The sequence below is a fragment of the Gorilla gorilla genome, chromosome 17, assembly GCF_029281585.2.
Source record: "Gorilla gorilla gorilla isolate KB3781 chromosome 17, NHGRI_mGorGor1-v2.1_pri, whole genome shotgun sequence".
Lineage (NCBI taxonomy): Eukaryota > Metazoa > Chordata > Mammalia > Primates > Hominidae > Gorilla > Gorilla gorilla.
Window position 1 is genome coordinate 82,515,054 of NC_073241.2, and position 23,342 is coordinate 82,538,395.

A 23,342-nucleotide genomic window follows, 5' to 3' on the forward strand; every position below is an offset into this window, starting at 1 on the left:
AGGCAAAGACATAGTGGCATAGTGGCAAATTTTTCAGACTAAGAATTTAGATTCACAATCCCACTCTTTGCTGCCATTATCTTAGTCACTTATACTCCTTTACCAGTTTCTCTAAATGTAAAATAAAATAGGCAATTTTGGTTAATGTAAGCTTTCTTATGAATTTTAAAATGAAGCAATTCTAAAGTTTCCAGAGTTTATATTTTTATATTCTTATTCCATATTATTCTAAAATACTCCTAGAATTTTATTCAACTGTAAAAATGTAATTTTGTTTGTTTTGAGAACGAAAACCCACTTATCCTAATCACTTTTCTTTCTTTCTTTATCATTTTTTTATACAGTACAAGTTCCAGGGCCAGTAGAAAACCTGCAAGCTGTATCTACCTCACCTACCTCAATTCTTATTACCTGGGAACCCCCTGCCTATGCAAACGGTCCAGTCCAAGGTTACAGATTGTTCTGCACTGAGGTGTCCACAGGAAAAGAACAGGTAGGTGAAGGAATGGACCACACTGCTTCCATCTGTTGGATGTTTCCATCCATTGGATAGCTCTAGGGCTGGAGAAATAGGAAAAGGCCCACAAGCTCTTGATACAGACCAGTGTTAACACATTCATTGAAAAGCTGATTAGTTTTAAAGCACTTGTTATTGGAAACTTTACACAATTTAATTAAATTCTGGTGGTAAGAGGTAAATGGGCAATAAAGTGAAGTCAATAGAAAGGATACCAATTTTTTGTTTGAGTCTGCAGTGGCCTGGCATGTGTGGGCAACCAGATTTGTATTAACTCACCTGGTCGTGGAAGGCATTTGCATTTTTATTCCTTAGACTAAGGGGTGATTGCCCTCCTAGTCATTGGCGTTTGCCAAACTGCTTTTTTCATTCTAACACATTTATATCTAACTCCCTTCCATCATCAGGATGTGTCCTATCATTTTTTAATGTTTTCAGAAGAACTTACTCTGAGAAGCCTAGTCTCCTTCTCCTTACATTTTGCTCCTACCCAATGGTTAGCATAGACACCTGAAAAGAAGCAAATTAATTGTTCAGGTAAACTAAAAGTAAAAAGGTCTTTAGGGAGACACATGAAACTGAAAAATTCTATTTGGTGATACATGCACACACATATGTTAAAAATAGAATTTCTGAGTTTCATATATATGTGTATATATAATATGTATACCTATATAATACATATATATTACATATATACATATATGTATTATACATGTATAATACATATATAAGCATACATATACATATATATGTATACATGTATAATATATACGTATACGCATATTATACATATAATGTATAATATATGTATACATATACATATATAATATATATTATATAATACATATATACATATACGTATATAATACATATACGTATACATATATGTATACATATATAATACATATACATGTGTATATATACATATATATGTGTTATACATAATACATATACATGTGTATATATACATATATATGTGTTATACATAATACATATATACCACATATATGTATTATAACACATACATGTATGTATTGTAACACATATGTATATATACATATATGTATATATACATATATACATATATGTGTATATGTATATGTAATATATATAGTATATATAATATACAATGTATATGTATTACATATACATGTATGTATTATAATATATATCTATGTATATATACATGTATTATATATAATACATATCTATGTATATATGCATGTATGTATTATACATATCTATGTATATATACATGTATTATATATAATACATATCTATGTATATATGCATGTATGTATTATACATATCTATGTATATATGCATGTATGTATTATACATATCTATGTATATATGCATGTATGTATTATACATATCTATGTATATATGCATGTATGTATTATACATATCTATGTATATATGCATGTATGTATTATACATATCTATGTATATATGCATGTATGTATTATACATATCTATGTATATATGCATGTATGTATTATAATACATATCTATGTATATATGCATGTATGTATTATAATACATATCTATGTATATATGCATGTATGTATTATAATACATATCTATGTATATATGCATGTATGTATTATAATACATATCTATGTGTATATGCATGTATGTATTATAATACATATCTATGTATATATGCATGTATGTGTTATAATACATATCTATGTATATATGCATGTATGTGTTATAATACATATCTATGTATATATGCATGTATGTGTTATAATACATATCTATGTATATATACATGTATGTATTATATAATACATATCTATACATCTATATGTATATACTACATATCTATGTATAATATATAATACATATATGTATTGTAATACATATATGTATACCTATATAATACATGTATACATATATATAGTACATGTATACATATATATAATGCAGATATATTTGTATGACTATTGAGGTATTTACTTCCAGATTCTCAACTTCATGTAGGAAAATATATACAGACATGTATATATTCAATAGTTAAATCAAAAATTGGCCTCAGAATATGGGAGTTCTTATTATTTGTTGTGAAGCTTGTCAAGCATAGAAAGGCCTTCCTGCTTTCACATAAACTGCATGATCAGAATTTCTACTTAAAAATAAGAAAGATTTTATATTCAAAAATAGCTCAAGCCCAGTCCCAAATTATTTTATAAGATAAGCATTACAAGAGCTCCTCCTATGTAATCATGGGTTGTATTTTTTTTCTTGCTATCTTCAAGCTATTTTTTGCTCTTGTTTTTTCAACTTTCTGTTTTATCTGCCTTTCTATATATTTTAGCTCTTCAATGCATTTTGCCAACCAATTTAAATAAATTCCAAACCGGCATCATCCAAGATAGATGTGAGTGTGAAGATCTGATTCCTCAGTGACCTTCACCTCCAGTAGCTCATTTACTGCAGCCATGAGAGGCTCAAATAATTTCAACCAATCTAACAGCATTTTGGGAGATAAAAATTGTGGCAAAGTGTCTGACAGTTTCAAGAGCTGTGGGTATATTTCAGCAAGAGAAGCACAAAATCTATTATTTCTTGGTGAATTATTCCATTTTGGGTACAGGAGAAAATCTCTGTTCCCATGGCGTTATAAGCTGCCTTCTGCCTGTGAGGGTTTGGGTGTGGGTAGAATAACCCAAACCATTCAGTATATTGAGTAGTGTTAAACAAATTGGAACTTAATGACCGTAAAAATAGCATGTGCTGTTTTAACAAGGAGTCTACAGATTAGTTGGTTTTTAGTGGGGGAGTCTGTGTCACAAGGTAGGTTTTATAGCTCATTAGAAGGCTGGAGTGTAGTTTGTAAGAGTCTAATGTCCAATTCACTGATTGCACAGAATGAGTGCCATTTCTACTTTAATGTGCTTCCTTGATAACAGTTTTGGTGTTTTATGTCTCCAGAATATAGAGGTTGATGGACTATCTTATAAACTGGAAGGCCTGAAAAAATTCACCGAATATAGTCTTCGATTCTTAGCTTATAATCGCTATGGTCCGGGCGTCTCTACTGATGATATAACAGTGGTTACACTTTCTGACGGTAAGTTAAAAACAGTGAAACTCCTTTTACATATTTGACATAATATTGACAATAATGATATAATATTGCACATATATCATATATTCCATTTTCAAGGCTTCCTGACTAAAATTTTATGGACTATTACAGTTAAATGTAAACTTTGTATCAAGATATATACTCCCAGCTGGATGTGGTAGTTCACACAGGTAATCCTAGCACTTTAGGAGACTGAGGCAGGAGGATGAGTTAAGCCTAGGAGTTCAAGACCCACCTGAACAACACAGTGAGACCCTATCTATGTAAATGTTTTTTTTTTTTTAAATTAACTGGATATGGTGGCATGCACCTGCGATCCCAGCTACTTGGGAGGCTCATTCTGGAGGATCACTTGAGCCTGGGAGTTCAAGACTGCAGTAAGCCGTGATCGTTCTACTGCACTCCAGCCTGGGCAACAGAGTAAGACCCTTTCTCCAAATTAAATAAATATATATGTATATATGTATATACGTATATACGTGTATATATATATGTATATACATATATACTATATACTCTTGGGTCAGTATATACTAATAGGTAATCCTCAAAATGTGACTGTTGACTAAGAGCTAAAATTTTGTGTATTTTTTATTTCTTTACATTTTCTAACACATATTCGTGCATGTGTGGATTAATTTTGATTGGCATGTTTTATTCCCCCATCTAAAAGTGTGCAGATGATTAAAGGTGTAAATGATAGACAATCCCCCTATATTTACCTCTTAATTAGAAAACATATCAAAAGGAATTAGGCCAAATAAGCTGATATTAAAATTTAAAGTATTAAAATTGAGCATGAAAAATGTGTATGTTGCCTACTAAATGGAAGAATAGTCACAAACACACACATTTGAGACAAGAAGTGCAGTGACTCAATTGTGCTTCACTACACCCTTTATTCCTGGGCTCAAGGGCTTTTCTTTTCTTTTCTTTTTTTGGAAACGGAGTCTCGCACTGTCATCCAGGTTGGCATGCAGTGGTGCAGTCTCAGCTCACTGCAACCTCCACCTCTCGGGTTTAAGTGATTCTCCTGCCCCCAGCCTCCTGAGTACCTGGGATTACAGGTGCATGCCACCACCCCTGGCTAGTTTTTGTATTTTTAGTAGAGACAGAGTTTCACCGTGCTGAGCAGGCTGATCTGGAACTCCTGACCTCAAGTGATCCGCCCGCCTTGGCCTCACATAGTGCTGGGATTACAAGCGTGAGCCACTGCACCCAGCCTCAAGGGATTTTCCTGCTGAACCCTCCCGAGTAGCTGCAACTACAGGCATAGGCCACAGCACCCAGCTAATATTTTTATTTTTTGCAGAGGCAGGGTCTCACTTTGTTGCCCAGGCTAGACCTGTTTTTTAATGCCATAAAAGAGAGGAATAAATCTTAATAAAGAGAATAAATTTGACAAGTAATGGCCAGGGGAAACTAGAAACCTAACTGCTAGATGATCATGAAAGGTTGGGAAATTTTATAAAAAGTGAAAATAAAATACATCAAAGTATATGATGTGGGGCCAATGAAAACTCAGGCAGGTGCAGAAATGTAGAGATAGGCCCTTGTGAATATTAAAAAAGGCCACAAGCTAGCTCTTTTCAACAACAGTTTCCATTTGGTATGTTTAATTCTATAAATTATTTATCTTTTTAATTAAAAAATGACTTTAGCTTGTGATTTCTTGACAGATCTATCATTGTTTATTCTGGGAAAGTACCTGGGTGTACATTTCACACAATATCAGTGAAATGAGGAAGGGCATGCATATTATTAATGACAGTACAAAGAGAACACAGGAATAATGCTCATTTGCAAATTCAACTTTAAAATGTATTTTATATGTAATACCACTTTGGTATCATTTTTAACGTAATTCTTATGCCCATCCATCCAATTCTGTTATTGAAGATAGAACAGAATATTTATTGGTAGAATAAATTACTTCACAACTTATAATTATAAAAATAAAAGAAAAACAAATGAAAGTGAATGTTTTACATAATTTATGTAGATTTCATTCACTCTGAACTGTAATACTGTGGCCTGATTCTCCACCTTGGTTTTAAATGTCATAAGTGAGAAAGATAGATTATTATTCATTAGTCCAAGAATTATCTTCTGGAAGTGTTTCAATGTTTAGGACTTAGAAAATGTCTGTCAGTATAAAAAAAGAATTTCGTGACCCTAACCCCAATAAACATCACTGTGCAAAGGACACCAAATTCTCTCTCTCAAATGCACTGAAAGGAGATAGCAAGGACTTTATAAGCTTCTTAGAGTGGACACCGTGACCTCGTTTGCATTCATTTTTACAATCAACTCATCTCTTTTAATGTCCAACACAAATCTGTGGCTCTTGGCTTTCATTTCCTTATTATCCAGTTCCTTTTTGTCTACTTCAATCTCATGTCTCCTCCTCTGTCCTGAAGCTGTTCATGCTGAGGTCATATATCACATTGAGTTGTATTTAATCACATTTAATAGTCACCTGCTTCCCAGTCTTCAGTCATGGAGCACTCTTCTTCGTTAACTTTGTGTATGTTGTTAACAGGTGGATGTTGTGAAAATTAAATGGGCTGATCTGTGTAAACATCTAACAAAGTGTATGACATTTAAGTGTTTAATAAACATTATCTCTACCAATGTGCACTTCACTTTTTCTCATTATATTAATATTACATGCCCCTAAATATGAGGGATGCTGTTATATTCACCTGTTTTCTTCCTGAGTAAATATTTATTGAATTAATTAGACAGCTCAGTCAAAACTGCAAATTTCTGCATGCAAAGGCTTATCTTTAGGATTTCCCATTTGTGGAACTAATTTGATATATTAATTTAATATATGACTGTGTCTAAATGCATCTGTATTATAGTGAACATAATAATTCTTTTCATATCAGGAGTCTTACCATAAAAATATATTGAGGCATAGAAAAATTTTAAAAAAAGCAAAAGTTAAGTGTAAATACATTTCTTCCAATTTCATTACTTTATGTTTTTTTTCCCTGTTCTACTGGGATGCTTGTAAAGATCTTTGTCCAGATGAGCTGTCATCTCTAATTTAGCTCGGCTTTATTTTCTGAGTAGAAACCTTATTTTTTATTCAAATTCCTCCACCTAGAAAACCACTGGTTTACAATGAGCCATTTTTCTTTTCACACCACTGAGATTATACAGCATATGATCATCTAAATAATTTTGCCAATTTGTTCCAAAATACTGTCTCTTGCACTAGTTGGCATAGGTAAGTCACTAAGAGCTTTTATGAATGAATGAACCATTGAAAGTTTCCATGCCAGCTTGTCCTGTGTCCAAATGCAGAAGGACCTGATTTCATGGGCAACATAAGAATGTGCTTATTATTTTTATGAATGTTATTAATATTTCTTGAATACTTACTAATGGAAGGCCCTGATCCAAGTACTTTGCCTTTACCTTTCATCCTCACAATGCTACTATAATTTTCCCTACTTTACAGATGACAAAACTAAGTCAGAAAGAGTTCACAACGGGTAGTAAGCAGCAGAGCCAGACCACATAAGCTAGTAAATTCAGAGGCAAGATTCAATGTGGAAACATGTTTCTTTTATTCTATGATAAGTGCCTTTAAAGGAAAATGCTTATAATTAAATATGAATTACTGGCCAGGCATGGTGGCTCACTCTTGTAATCCCAGCACTGTGGGAGGCCCAGGCGGGCAGATCACTAGGTCAGGAGATCTAAAGCATCCTGGCTAACATGGTGAAACCCACTCTCTACTAAAAATACCAAAGAATTAGCCGGGCGTGGTGGCGGGCGCCTGTAGTCCCAGCTACTCGGGAGGCTGAGGCAGGAGAATGGCGTGAACCCAGGAGGTGGAGCTTGCAGTGAGCCGAGATCGTGCCTCTGCACTCCAGCCTGGGTGACAGAGCGAGACTCTGTCTCAAAAATAAAATAAAATAAAATAAATATAAAATAAATATGAATTACTGCTGGGCAGTAATTACACTTGTAATCCCAGAACTTTGGGAAGCTGAGGTGGGTAGATCACTTGAGGCCAGAAGTTCGAGAACAGTCTGGCCAACATAGTGAAATTCTGTCTCCAATAAAAATTTAAAAGTTAGCCAGGTATGATGGTGCACACCTGTTACCCCAGCTACTCGGAAGGCTGAGGCAGGAGAATCACTTGTACCTGGGAGGCGGAGGTTGCAGTGAGCCTAGATCACACCACTGCATTCCAGCCTGGGCAACAGAGAGAGATTCTGTCTCAAAATAAATTAGAATTATTTTGGTCTATAAATTGTGTGTACATGGCAGCATACATTTGCTGAGGGGAGGAATTGAAGTGCCTGTGCCTTGGGAGACTCATTTACAATTATGGGGACTTGATCTGTCCTACAAAATACCTCATCTCCATGAGTTTCAAGCCAACATCCTTCTCCATATTGAGGGAAGTTTCCAGCCCCACCTCTCATTGGCTTGAATGGACCTATTTATTATAAATAATAAATTATTTGACATTTTGAAGAGAAAAGTGTTCTTTCACTTCTGCCTCATGAAACAAGAAGCGTCTTGGGAAGACAAATATAGAAAAGAACAATCGATATGGATTCTCTTCACTTTCACCTAGCCCTAGCATCTATTGTATCTATTTATCTCCAAATAATATGGAAATTGATAGTGAGAAGGAGGGAGTAGGAACTGATAACTAAAAATACTGTAGAAAAAATTCTCTACTCTCCTCCCTGACATGACAACAATAGCCAGTGTGCTGTCAGTGGAAAGTTAGAGAAGAAATGTGCACTGTAAAAAAATACAGAAAAACTACTTCAATACCATTACAAAAGGACTTTTAGCAGAATTGTATTTTATTGCCTTTCAATTCTTGGGTTTTTTTGTTTGTTTGTTTGTTTGTTTGTTTGTTTTTTGAGACAGAGTCTCACTCTCTTGCCCAGGGTGGAGTGCAGTGGCACAATCTCAGCTCACTGCAGCCTCCGCCTCCCAGGTTCAAGTGATTCTCCTGCCTCAACCTCTGGAGTAGCTGGGACTACATGAGTGTACCCACACGCCAGGCTAATTTTTGTATTTTTAATAGAGATAAATTTTCACCATATTTGCCAAGCTGGTCTCGAACTCCTGACCTCAAGTGAGCCACCTCCCTCGGGCTCCCAAAGTGCTGGGATTACAGGTGTGAGCCACCATGCCCAGCCTGCCTTTCAATTCTTAATACAGAAAACAGCCCTGATGCTTATAAAATTGTGGTAGCTACAGAAAAAAGAACACATATATATCTATCGTCTTAAAGTTTTCTTGGCTTTCTAGAAATAAGGAGTTAAATGCCACTTGTAAACTCAAATGAAAGTGACATTTAAGGGTTGCATATCAGCTAGACCAGTACCTACAACAAAACACATGATAAATGTTACCTTCTCTTTCTTCCAAAATTCAATTATCTATCAAAAATTCAGTTAGTAATTGATATTATGTTTGGACACTAATTGATCAAAAAGTGAGTGTAATATTATTAGAAACATATAGCATGACATGTCAGTATTACAATATTAAATATAAACTAGAAATATTCTTTCATGTTTAAGAAGTGACTCAGCCGGGCGTAGTGGCTCACTCCTGTAATCCCAGCACTTTGGGAGGCCGAGGCGGGTGGATCACGAGGTCAGGAGTTCGAGACCAGCCTGACCAACATGGTGAAACCCCGTCTCTACTAAAAATGCAAAAGTTAACTGGGCGTGGTGGTGGGCGCCTGTAGTCCCAGCTACTTGGGAGGCTGAGGCAGGAGAATGGTGTGAACCCGGGAGACGAAGGTTGCAGTGAGCTGAGATCGTGCCACTGCACTCCAGCCTGGGTGACAGAGCGAGACTCCGTCTCAAAAAAAAAAAAAAAAAAAAAAAAGAAGTGACTCAATATCACTTAATATTAAGACATTATTTCCAAACTTTGCTTTTAAAGGATAACATTTTTGGAAGTTTGTGAAATTATATGATATAGAGCGTGTTATTTTATTCTACAAATGGTACTTCAATTTAAAAAACTAAATTGTAATTTTTATGTCAATAATTATAACGTTTAGAATAGAATAAATAATAATACAAGTACAATTTATACTTTAACTTAAAAATAAATTTACAAAACAAAACTTGGGACCAAACCCTGAATATGGAACCATTTTTATTATAATTTATAAACTTTCTATTAATATATTTATTCAGCAACTGTTTACTGAGTGTACACCATGTGCCTTCAACTCTTCCTGATACTGGTGATACAACATCAAAATGAATAAATATCTTTTTCCTTACTGGGGTTACATTCTGTATTTAATTTTAAAATCAGAATAAGAACCTCAAAAAATTAAATAACATTTTATAAATTGTGGAATATTTTTGAAAGAATACTTGCTGAGTTAATTCATGAAAAACAAGCAGATGAGCATTTTGTCAGAAACTACACTGGCTGCAACCTTCATCAGGCACTAAGATCAGAAGTTCAAAATCAAAATAAAAAAAAAAAGATTTCATTTTCTGTTATTCCCAGAAAGGTCTAGAACTATATAAGTAAGTACTCATTTGCTCATTCAATCATTAATTCAGTAAATATTAATTGAATGTCAGTTTGGAAGATAAAAGATTAATCAGTGACACATCATGTCTTCATGATAATTACTATTTAGAAGATAAATTCAGAGTATGGCATAAATAAATTCATGGTCAGATGTAAGTACTCTATAGAAAAACATAGATTTTTTCCCAAATTCTAGTAAAAGAAGGGGAAAGATGTCAAAAATGGCCCTTAGATTCTTGAAAATGCCTGAGAACTTTTCTATTAAACTCATCTATTTGTGAGGAATAAGGATAGGGACTACTCACTTTATAGATTAATATGTGTTAACAATTTATTGAATGCTACTTCTATTCCTATTATGGGGCAAAAAGCTTCATTTCATTTATTTTTCATCCCAGACATCTAGAGTAGTTCCTGACACATAAAAGCCATTCAATAAGTGGTTGTTTTTAAATTACTCACATGATAGAATATTCACTTTTTTGGTAGAGTAAATATTTATTATAAGCATTAAAAGAGAGCTGTATATGTTCTTCCTTCTATAAAGGAGTAGTTAAATAAAAATGTAGGCAAGAAAAACAAAATACTGTACCTAGAAACTCTACAAAGAAAAATATACTGCTGCTTTGCTAATAGAATTGACTCATCAAGTGCTATTTGCAACCTGCTTGTATTTATCACATAAGGTTTAATTTTACACAGCTAAAAGAACTGAGAAGTATTTCTTCTTTTCACTTTTTAAGAGCTAATAAAGTTTGCATTACAGGGATTAAGAAACCCGGGTGACCATTAGAATGACATATTTTATCATAAAAGTATGCAGATTCTGAAATGCGCAATATCTTAAGCCTTTAAAACTATCTAAGAAATCTCCTGTGTGTTTTTATTGGTTTCTCTGGGAAAGTTATCACAAGAGGGCTGTAATTAAATGGTGGTGTTTGGTATCACTGCCCGCGTTCTCTTGCATAACAGTTTTGGGGGCTCCCTACATAGGTAAGTTAACTGGCTAGCGAAATGAGAAAAAAAAATAGACAAATACAGTTATTTTTCATCTCTCCAAAAATTTTTGAAGTACTACCTGGGTTAACCTACCTAATTATCATTATAAACTATATAAACAAAACCACACTCTCTTTTTACTAGACAGGTGGTATTTTTCTTTCAAGATTTTGGCAGTAACTGTGACAATTTGTTTGATTCGTTTTAGTGCCAAGTGCCCCGCCTCAGAACGTCTCCCTGGAAGTGGTCAATTCAAGAGTAAGTTGGCTAAATGTTCACTTCTCCATTACCTATCAAGATTACCTATCATGTATAACCTTCACTCACCCAACTGCTGTCTTGAGTACAGGATAGTGGCTTCCATGTGCAGAAATGTTCTGGAACAACACAGCAAGTGACATTGATCCCACATCCTCTTCCATCAGACTTAAGTAAATTAAATGAAATATTTGTCTACTTCTAAACAAATATTTTGATTTACAAATATTAAACAAACATTGATTTTGTAAATGTTTCAGTGGCCAAAGGCTATTCCATAAGGAAACAAAGATATCTGCTTCGTCTATATTCACCAGTCTATCATATAGCTATGATGATGTGCTAGATGAGGAAATTGAAATAATTAGGAGAAAGAAAGACTGTTTCCTAACACATTACTTAGAATTGAATATTTCATCATCATCCCCATTCTTCCTTTATAAATGTAGTCATTGAAGGCCATTCTTGAACTTCAATACAGTTATATTTATGTAGCGATGTTACCTAGTTGTTAGAACTTTCCTGGCCTGAAATGTTGCTATGACTTCCAAAAAAGCTCAACTTAGGCTAGTATTGCTGAAGTAGCCTAATGCCAGAGGTCAGTTTTCTAGAAACATGTCATTATTTCAAGTGACTCAGGGTTGGAAATAAGCCAAGGCCACCTAGTAGAGTATAACAAATGAGGATTCACCTGGTTTGACCCTGTCACCACCTGGCCACTATGCTTGGACCTCCAGTTAGGTACTTCTCACGTGAGGAAATTGGCCTAAATGGTTTCTAAGCTCTGGGAGACAGCAGAGAAATGATACAGGTCTTAGAAAACGTCATACTCTGGGTTTTCAATCTAGCTTTCTCTTTTCATAACTATTTGGTCTTAGCAAAGTTTTCAACCTTAGCAAACCTCTTTCTATGTTTAAGTATCATAAGAATTACTATCTTCCTTATTGACTTATCATGAGAAAGTAATAGTAAAATGTATGTGATGAATCTGACTTGATAGTGATTCCTTCATTCCATGTGCAAATGCCTTGTCATATTTTGTAAAAAATCTATGAGGAAGCCATATCTTGTGATGTTAATTGGATTTGTCTCAGTCAAATGAATTTATCTTTTGAAGCAAGTGAATGCATTATTCTCTTATACTTTTAGGCAATATATTGGATAAGAACTATTAAAGCAAACATAAAATTAGAAGAAAATAACTAAACTTAGTGGAAACAATGAGCTAAAGGAAAATAATCAAAAATTAACATAACCCTACAAATGACATTTTTATCTGCAACAACACTGCTTTAGAGATGCGCCACTTAAATTAAGAGATTGCCAAGTCGAAGTCAAGTAGATTTTTACAATTATTGTATGTTGTTAATGAATGAAATTTGGAAAACATATTGTAGTGTCTCTTGTTTAACAATTCCTCATTGTTAGAATCCTCACTCACTTTATATTTTTCCTCCAGGACAGAATATAGAAATTGATATACAAGCTATTTTGTGTTTGTGTGTTCATACCCTTTAAGAGTGTACTCCAGGAAAAGATGAATGTTTTCATCTGAAATGTGTATAAGGCATTACTGAATGACCCTGGATGCTAACTGTATTTGAATATGGATGTACTTTACTGAAGAGGGAATTCCTGGATTGCAAAATTGACTATATATATTACACACACACACACACACACACACACACACACACACACATATATATACACACACACACACACACAAATATCACAGCTTCTACTCTTCTCTAATTTGCTTGCTTGCAGCAAGCAAATACAAACACTTCTACTTCTATCCTCTTGTAGTTGATATCTGGAACATTGCACTGCTAGAAAGTTTAAATTGTTCATTCGCTTTTCAGAATGAAAATACTATGCCCAGGCACTGGAAAGTCACACTCCCTCTCTCCTTTTTCTCTTTCTGATCTTATTTCATAACTTCTAAGAAATTATCAATTATAAATTTTTATATCGGACTGTTTTCAAGAGAAAAGAAACTGGATGATCAAAACACCACTTTTTGCATTCTCAGTGTATTGATTCAGACAAAGGCAAATGAAATATTCTATTTTGATATTTGTCTTTTCTTTGAAATAGATGAAAAGTTTTAAAATATATTAATATTTACCCCTGACTCTTACCATTTCAAGGGGCAAACTGTATTTAAAAAGAAACATTATAGTTGAATAAATAATGTGTTCTTTTTTAATACTAACAGAATTCCAGGGTGTTTTTATTTTTTTATTTTTTAGAGACAAGGTCTTTCTTTGTTGCCCAGGTTGGAGTGCAGTGACACAACCATGACTTACTGCAATCTTGAACTCTTAGGCTCAAGTGATCCTCTTGACTCAGACTCTAGCATAGCTGGTACTACAGGCATGCAACCACCATGACTGGCTAATTTATTTTTGTGTTTTTTGAAAGACAGGGTCTTGTTATGTTCCCTAGGCTGGTATCAAAGTCCTGACCTCAAGCTATCCTCCCACCTTGGCCTCAAAAAGTGCTGAGATGACAGGCATGAGTGACCATGCTCAATTCATGAATTTTTTACGTAATTTATTTTACTTGGGATTTTAAGATGGAAGAGAACACACTTTGAAAACTTATTCTATGTCATATTTGTAAATATAGAGCACAATTGATTTTTTTATTGATAGTAAATGACATAACTTGGTGCAACTAACATTTTTGCAGAAAGATTATTAGGATCTCTGTACATAAAACTGAGGGGTTGTTATAAGACATATGATCACAATCTAGGTTACTCGTTAAGGTTTTGGTCACCCATAAGCCAATTGGACCCAGAAATCATGTTCCATAATAGTTAAGCAGAGAAGTCTTTACACATCTAGATAATGGAAACAAGAACAAAATTCTCTTACTGTATCATTCTTGAAAACCCAGTATGGTAGAATATTTTTACAAAGCTGTAATAGCAGAACAGATTAGATTCCTTTTCTACAAGCTAACTATGAACACAATTTTTTTGTTGTACTAATGGCTTGACTTACACATGTTACATGTCAGGTGAAACTGGGTCATAATGAGATGGTTATTTCTCATACTAAACTTTTGTTACAAGAAATAGTATCTTTTCCAGAAAAAGATAATGGTTTATGAAATGGACTTTAAAATGTTACATTTTATTAGGAAAACTTTTTATAAGAATAATTTCCTTAAGAATTTAATTTGAAATTCAATTATTATTCAATTATTATTGATTCAATTATTATATATTTCAAATACACACTACAACTTAATTAGTTGGCTGGAACATAAAGGATACATTTACAGAATGCAGAGAGCTAATTTTGGGGCACAAATATTAATACTTCCCTATGTTTCAATCTAAAAGTTCTGTTGAGTAATAATGTTTAGAGGATGATAGAATTCAAGTTGCTTGGGTCCTTTTATTAACTCTTTGAACCTGTGAAAAGTCACGTGTCTCAGTTTTATTTATTCAACACTTACTCTGTACCTGTTTTAATGTCATACATAATAAGGAATGTGATCTAGAATTTGCCTTCATGCAGCTCACAGTTGGGTAGGAAAACGTGAAAGAACATTCACTGTTCCTCTAGCCACTTTAATCTGTTGAACCTTTCAAAGTTGACATTATTTTCTCATTTTAAAATGAGAGAGCTGGATAGAGAATCTCTAAAATCTCCAGTGGCTTCAAACATCTGTGCCTGTGTTTCTAACCATTATACCTTTTCTCAACCATTTTACCGTTAAAGAATTAGCGAAAACACAAATCAATTTCAGTATACCAGTCAACTCACTAGTTCAGATATATATTGACTGAGCACTACAGAGTGATTGCAAGGAATGAAGTATTAACTCCCCTTTCCCCCCAAAACCCCAGTATATTATGAGGCATAGATCATTGTTCAGATTTAGATTTTTAAATGCAAATTGATGGATTCCTCTCATTATATCACCTCACACCTCTCTGCTGTTGAAATCCTTATCCTTGAACACCAGATGCATCTATGTGAGTGTCTTTTTGTTGCATTCCTAAAAGCTGGTACTCAGTCACTCACAATCTGATATTGTACATGGTGCCTTCAAAGCAACCGAAGAAAAAGTTTCTAGTGCCTTCCTACGTCTTAAAGTGTCTCACTCTCCCTTGTTTCAGCACAACTTGGCATGCTTAAATAACTCAAGCCTGAGTTCAGCAATCATATGATTTCCTTTATGCAAAAACTATATAGTAGAAGAACAGCAAGTTTCTACTCTGCAAAGCAAACTGATCATTTTTAACAGATATTTTAACATTCTTTATGTGTGTTTGTGTGTAACAAGACAGAGGAAATCTAAGTGTATTATGGGATAACTGCAGAAGGACATGCTTTTGAGGATGTGGTGCAACTTGTTGGATTTTGATGGAAGTCTCTATACCCTGTCAGTGGGCTAGTGATGCTTCTCTTATTAGCCAAGTCCATAGCCAAGTGGGTGGCTGAGTGAGTCATTTGCATATGACTCCTAGTGGGAAGGGAGGAGATGGGGAAAAGCTGGAGGCATGGAAAAAATGTGAGTTATGATATTAAATTGCAGATCCTCTGTGTCTGGGGTATGTGTATGTGTGTATTCAGTTTTGTTTTTTTCCCCTGAAATTGGGGTTATCTTCTCTTGGTTATTCAGAAGGGGTTTCAGTTCACACTCCTCCCTGCTGCGTGACAATCCCTCTAAAAACATACTTCTAGAAAAGGGGTCTGGACCCACTTCTCTGCTTTCACCATTCTTCTAGTCAACGTTCATTTCTCTCCTGTATGTTGTATGGAGTCATAGGCCTCAGGCAGCCCATGGAAAAACATACTTCTTCATGTCTCCCTAAGTCCTTTATAAAATACACTTTGGCGGCTGAGTTCCTGGACCCAGAGCTCTGAGCCCTCTCCTCACAAATGTAGTAGGTTTAAAAAGTGGATTTAGTGAAGAGAAAGAGGATATATATGAGACTGCAGATGATTGTATTTATTAAAAGATAAACTAGAACCAGCATTTGCTTATTAATGAACAATTTAAATACAACAATGTTGACTCTCACAAGCTTAACAGTGACACTTGTCCTCAATCATAACACAGAGCATTTCTGCCTGAGCATAGTATTTGCCCTAGTTATCCATCCATTTAATTCAAGTAGATGTAGATCTCTTATATTTATTTTAGTTATTGATTCCTTCATCAATTCATTTCATGGTGATTTTTCAGCATAGATGATGTCCAGGGGCCTATGATTGAAAGTTTTAGGAAGGGTGGGGAGTAGGAGCATAATTGTAAGGAAGGCAATATTTCCTGGGGGCTCTTACAGTCTAGTCTTTCTGTTTGGAATTTGTAGGAAAGACTAGACTGGATATAAATGATTATATTACATTAGAATCAGATAATTTGTGAGAATCTGTGAGACTCCCTTAAGGATAAGACTGTGTTTGGTCTATAATTTGGGTAGAACTCATCTTCAGATCTCTTCCATCCTGTCTTTTTATGTAACAGATCCTTTTTCATTGTGGTAAAACAACTTTATATAAAATTTACCATTTTTTAATTTAATTTTTTAAATTAAATACAAATTTAAGCATTTGTAAATGTGCAGTTTAAATGTGGTAAGTACATTCACATTGTTGTACATCTGTCACCAGCTTCCATCTCTAGAATATTTTCCATCTTCCCAAACTAAAACTTAGTATCTATTCACCAGTAAGTCCCCATCTCCCCACACAGTCATAGATGTTTGAAGCCACAAGAGATTTTAGACATTCTCTATCCAGCCGTCTCATTTTATCAATGAGAAAATAATGTCAACTTTGAAAGGCTGCAACAGATTAAGTGTGGCTAGATGAAAAGTCAACGTTCTTTCACATGTTTTCTTACCCAACTGTGAGCTCCATGAAGGCAAATTCTGGATCACATTCCTTATGTGGGAATGTGAGAGGAAATGGGGAGTTATTGGTGAATAGATACTAAGTTTTAGTTTGGGAAGATGAGTTCTACCCAATTACAGAATCCCTGGCAACCACTATTTTACTTTTTGTATCCCACCTTACTTTATAAATGAGCAAAGAAACCAATTCATAAAAAAATTAATTTCCCTTTTGCTTCATTTAATTGAGAAATAAAACAGTTTTCCAATTTTAGATCCCCTTTCTTATAGAGAAATGAAAAATTTAATGAATCAGTGGTCAAGAATACAGACAGATGCTTTAATTGGCTAGGAAGAGATGCCTCACTTCCCATTATTGTCAGTGCTTTCAGAATACTTCTGTTCCAAAATTCCACATTTATAAATTGTTTTTAGAAAATCTGCTGAAAAAGCCAACTGTCATATTTAATAAGAGGAAACCAGAAACATAAACACAGGATTGTTCCAAAGAAACTGTAAAAGACATAATTTTGTCTCATATTCCATCAGAATTTAGACCAGAGCTCCTGACCAGTTGCTACATTGATTCTTAGACTTTTTTTGAAGTTCCAAAAACTCAACAGTTTACGCCTTTTTTCAGCGAAATTACAGTCAATGAATAAAGATCAACCATGAATTAGAGGAATAATAAAATAGTAAATTAATGGATAACTAGTTTTTAAACAACATAAATGCATCATTCCAACTTAAATGCTTTCTGTAATTAAGTTGAATAAAAGAATACTCTGCAAATTTGCAAATTCAAAGCATATCTTTGTATTACACTATCACTCATTTTCTCAGAGCAGCCCTTCCTAAAGTCTGTTTGAGAGAATACTTACCTTTTTCTTTTTTCTTTTTCTTTTCTTTTTTTTTTTTTTTGAAATGGAGTCTCACTCTGTCACCCAGGCTGCAGTGCAGTGGTGTGATCTCAGCTCACTGCAACCTCTGCCTTCTGGGTTCAAGCAATTCTTCTATCTCAGCCTCCTGAGTAGCTGGGACTACAGGCGTGTGCCACCATGCCTGGCTAATTTTTTATTTTTTTTTAGTAGAGGCAGGGTTTCACCATATTGTCCAGGCTGGTCTTGAATTCCTGACCTCGTGATCCGCCCACCTCGACCTCCCAAAATGCTAAGATTACAGGCGTGACCCACCACGCCCGGCCTATGGTACTTTCCCAAGAAACAAGGTTGCTATGGCTTAAAAAATTGTGAGAAATATGTGAGGTTTCCTATTGGAGATATTAAAGGCTATGAGAAGTATTTGTTTAACTCAGCTTTTTTACCAATTGTTTTTTCTACAAAAACATTTTAGATGAAATACAACCTTTAAAACTCTGTCAAAGTTACTTAATGTCATTATAACGTTACAAATGAGAATAATATACTCCATATATTGAAGAACCTCATCTTCCTCCAAAAATACCTTCTTATCTCAATTAATTTAAAATAATAATATATATTAAGTGAAAAAATAAATTTATGGAAAGCAGAAGTGAATCAAGGAATAGTTATAAAGGACATTTATGCATAACTAGAATAGGATATTGAGAACCTTCTGTGACATCTGTTAGAAGATTTGAATAAGTTAGAGACATGATTAAATCTCCATGTCAATATGAATTTTTATTAATGTAAATAGGACTTAGGAAAACATTTTCTAGACTTTTCTCATCTTTCATATTTCATATACATAAAATACATCATTTTTCTGTTGTGTTTTGAGAATGTTATATTTTTGTCTTTTCCAATTTATTGCAGTCACTGCCATTGAGTGTACTTGCACAAAGGATTTTGACAAAAAGAGATTAAAATATAAGATAGAATACCATTCTCTTTTGAGTTCTAGCCTCACTTTAATATTACCTTATAATTTATACTTCATCACACACATTTCTAATGGCTCCATTTCTGCTTGGCTCTGAAGGCAAAGCTCACTTTAGCCTTTCCATGAAGTTTAATGAGATTTCCCTCAAGTCATACATTTTTGAAAAGTGGGAGGTTTAATAATGGGCTTAAATTAAATGAACCTAGGTCTAGTGATAAGGTCTCTGATTTTAATTTAGTTCATGGAAGTTGCCCTTATAGTTGGAATGGTTGATTAGTTAGAAGACATGAATAAGTTCAGCCCTACCAGTAGGTAAAAGCAGTTGCTAACTATGTGATTTGATTTTAAAGATGTTGAACCATTCACCCATGTGCAAAAACTTTATTCAGTAGTATAGTTTTGAATGTTATTTATATTATAAAACAACTTTTAAAATGCAAGCACTTTATTGAAAGATTTAACACATTAACATGAGCTATTGTAGTCAATATTCTAGACACACACTCAATGAATACCTAATTATAACTGTAATAATGGCAGTAACCTTTCCCAAAGGTATTTTGTGCCTGGCAATGTGCTAAGCAATGAAAGCAGAATTTCATTTATTGCTTTTAATAATCCTATAAGATATTATAAAACTAATTCTGAAATACCAATTTTGAACTGTGCTTGTTGCTGGAAAGGCTATAACAAAAGCAATCAAATGCCTTCTTTTCTAGAGCTTACTTATATTCTAATACATGGAAATAGACTTATAAACAAATTAATTAACAATTGACACAAGGGAGTGGTAAGTTCTGTGAAGAAAATCAAGAACAGTCATGCGATAGAATTTGAGGACCTCATTTAAATCAGATTGTCAGGGAAGGAACTCTTAAGGAGATGAGCTGAGGCATGAATAGAAAAGGATCAGCTTTGTGCACACTCAGAGTAACATATTTCAAGCGATGCCAACCACTAGGGCAAAAGCAGTAAGGAGGGAACTATCTTTGCATGACTGTGAAGCTGAAATGAGAATAGAATAGAAGACGGATTGCTGGGTTCCGGCCAGATCTGGCGGGGCTTTGTGGGGTGTGGTAAAAGTTGGGATTTCATTCTATGGACAATGAAAAGCATTTTGAAAGGAGAGTAATCAGATTCACCTTTTTTAAGAATTACACTGACTACTGTGGGAAAATTATCAGGGGGTGGAACGTAGAGGAAGCAGGAAGACCAGTTCAGAGACAACCAAGTGCTCCATGTGAGATCATGTAGCAGGAACCTAGGAGTCATAGGAGGTGATGGAGAGGGAAGTAGAAACAATCAGGGTCTGTGCTGGATCTAGAGCCAACAAAATTGGTTATTGGATTATAGGGCAGAAGGAAGAGCAAGATCAAGGATATAGAGTAGATTTTTGGCTATAAAATGTAAGCAGATTGTGGAGCTACTTAATGAGATAAGATTTGGTTTAGGGGACAATCACTTTTGGACATTTTGAATTCGAGATAGCTATTAAATATACAATTAGGAATGTCAATCATGTAGACAATTTGGTATATGATAATAGAGTTCTGATGACAGGTCATGCCAGGAGATATAAATTTAGGAGTCACTGTCATATTGATAACACTTAAGGAGAGACTACAGTTAGAAAAAATACGGCAGAAACTTGGAATACTTAACATTTAGAGATTGGGCAGATGAGGAGGAATATGACAGGGATAAAAAGAGGAAGGGTGATTTCACAGATGTCATGGTGGGGAAGAATGTTTCCAAAAGGTGGGAGCTGTTAACTGTGTCATATACTAATGAGAGATACAGTAAATCATGTCAGTAAGGTGACCACTGTGGGAGGGAGATATGACATTCGAGAGAGAGTATGAAGGGATTAAGTAGAGTGACTATAGATTATATTTGTGAGGAGTTTTGCTCTGAAGTGGAGTGAAGAGATGGATAGTGTCTTTAGGAGGTGGTAGGCTTGAGGAAGGTGTTATTGTTTGTTTCATTTATTTTTGTTGTTTCATTTTTGAACATGAGAGATAACCACAACTTTTAGAAATAAAGCAGTAAAAGGGACACATCAATGATGCAGAAGAGAGAATAGAAAATTGCAGGAATGCAATCCTTTGAGGAGGCAAGAACACACAGGATCCAGTATACAAATGAATGGGCACAGACAATTGAATCTTGGTAAGTTGAGCAAAGGCAGAGAGAACAGGTCTGGATGCTGATATATTAGTCAATTTGAGCTGCAGAAATGATAAGTGTAAGTAAAGGTCATCAGAGTATGAAGGCTTGGAGGAACAAGTATTGAGGATTTCAAAACAGGGAAAAAGGTGGAAAATGGTTATCTCAGATTGTAGAAAAGAAGTCATAATATACATGACATTATGATTGCTGAGTACTGTGGACTGACCATTGGAGACTGGTTGTCATGAATTTAAAGTGAAACTAACCAACACAATCATGTTTGTTTTTCTCCCCATGGTTGATTGCTCAGTTGCTGGCTTGGGGTAGGCAGATAGCTGGGTTTTATTCAGTTTGATGTTTTTCCAGGGAAGAACAGGTCAGGGGGATTAATAGTTTTTGCAAAGGAGTGATTAAAAAGAAAACCCATGGATCTAAGCTACCTATGGAAGAAAAAAATGGGCATGGGGCAGAGTGGTGATGGATAACAGAAAAGTAGTAAGGTCAGTGGGCTGCATTATTATCCCAATTTTACAGAGAGAACACTGAGGCTTAGAGAGATGAGATAATATGCCCCAGTGTCACACAGAGAAGGGCTGAGTAGCAGCACAGGGACTTGAGCCCCAGCCAGGGCTGTTGGTCATTTGGACACAATGTTTCGTATAGGGCCCAATGCTAAGGGAAGGGATGCAAATCAGAATACAAAAATAAGCCTTGCATTCAAGTGGCTTAAGTTCTCAGTGGGAATTTTTCCCAGACAAAGGTAAGGTCTAGATCAGCAGCTAGGAGACATCAGAACTGTTGGTGGAAACTGAAAGTTTTGGTTCTAAAATGTGCTGAGAAAGGAGAGCTAGAAGAGGAATCAAAATAACACATTTCCCTGACTTTTCAGTTTTTTTCCTATAGTGAACCTACATGGAAGATTCTGTACCTCAAGCTATGTATTTCTCCCTATGGGACTTAAAAAGCACATCAGCAGGACAGCAGGTTTTTAAGAGAGCACAACTGATACCTCAATAAACTTCAGTAGACAAGCTTAAAAACTTAGGGTATTTTTGAATGTAATTCTGACTTTTCTTCAATTCCAAGTTATATAATGTATTTGTTATTAAAAGTTTTAAATGGGAAAATTGAGATCCACTGAAAAGGGCCTTACCTCATCCCTCAAGGGTTGTTGGCCAAAAAAACAAACAAACAAAACAAAAACAAACAAAAAAACCGACCTCTGATTATTTAGCAACAGAGTTCTGCAACCATTAGGAAATTTGTATTAAATTCAGAGAAAATGCAAGTCGTAAAACTGAGCATACATTTTATAATCAGTCATTATTAAATAGTAAATAAAACTAAACCAAATATATATTAGTTAAGTATAGAATAGATGTCAGATAATAGTGTAACTGTGTGTGTGTGTGTATATATATATATATTTTTTTTTTTTTTTTTTGAGGCAGAGTCTCGCTCTGTCACCCATGGTGGAGTGCAGTGGTGTGATCTTGACTCAGTGCAACCTCTGCCTCCTGGGTTCAAGTAATTCTCCTGCCTTAGCCTCCCGAGTAGCTGGAATACAGGTGAGTGCCACCACCCCAGCTAATTTTTTGTATTTTTAATAGAGATGGGGTTTCACCATGTTAGCTAGGAAGGTCTCAATCTCCTGACCTCGTAATCTGCCCACCTCGGCTTCCCATAGTGCTGGGATTACAGGTGTGAGCCACCGTGTCTGGCCAATCTGAGTATATTTTAAGATATAACTTCTTTAGATACTAAACTGAACCTGATATATTTTTATCTTGAAGTTATTTTAGTTTAATCTCATCAAATGTCCACCAGCATCATGCAATCTTAATATATATACTCAATAACACTCAACAATGAAACCCACTTATTTCATTTATTATGTTGTTCTTTCACATAGAAAATGATAGCCTCCATTAGTTTTCCAAAGCTGTTCAAAACATTACTCAGTCTACTGGAAAACTCTATGTAAAACTGACAGAATCTAAGAGCATCATCTTCACGTT

At 34.7% G+C, this 23,342-nt stretch overlaps 1 protein-coding gene across 3 annotated transcripts in view; it reads left to right on the top strand.

Annotated features, from left to right (window-relative positions):
- Positions 1-23,342, top strand: part of DCC (DCC netrin 1 receptor) — a 1,206,401-nt gene that overhangs the window by 873,165 nt on the left and 309,894 nt on the right. For all 3 annotated transcript variants that reach the window (XM_019014295.4, XM_019014296.4, XM_055367978.2), the window contains exons 10-12: positions 345-493; positions 3,461-3,599; positions 11,377-11,426. In XM_019014295.4, the coding sequence (XP_018869840.3) occupies positions 345-493; positions 3,461-3,599; positions 11,377-11,426 (338 nt within the window). The remainder of the gene's footprint in view (positions 1-344; positions 494-3,460; positions 3,600-11,376; positions 11,427-23,342) is intronic.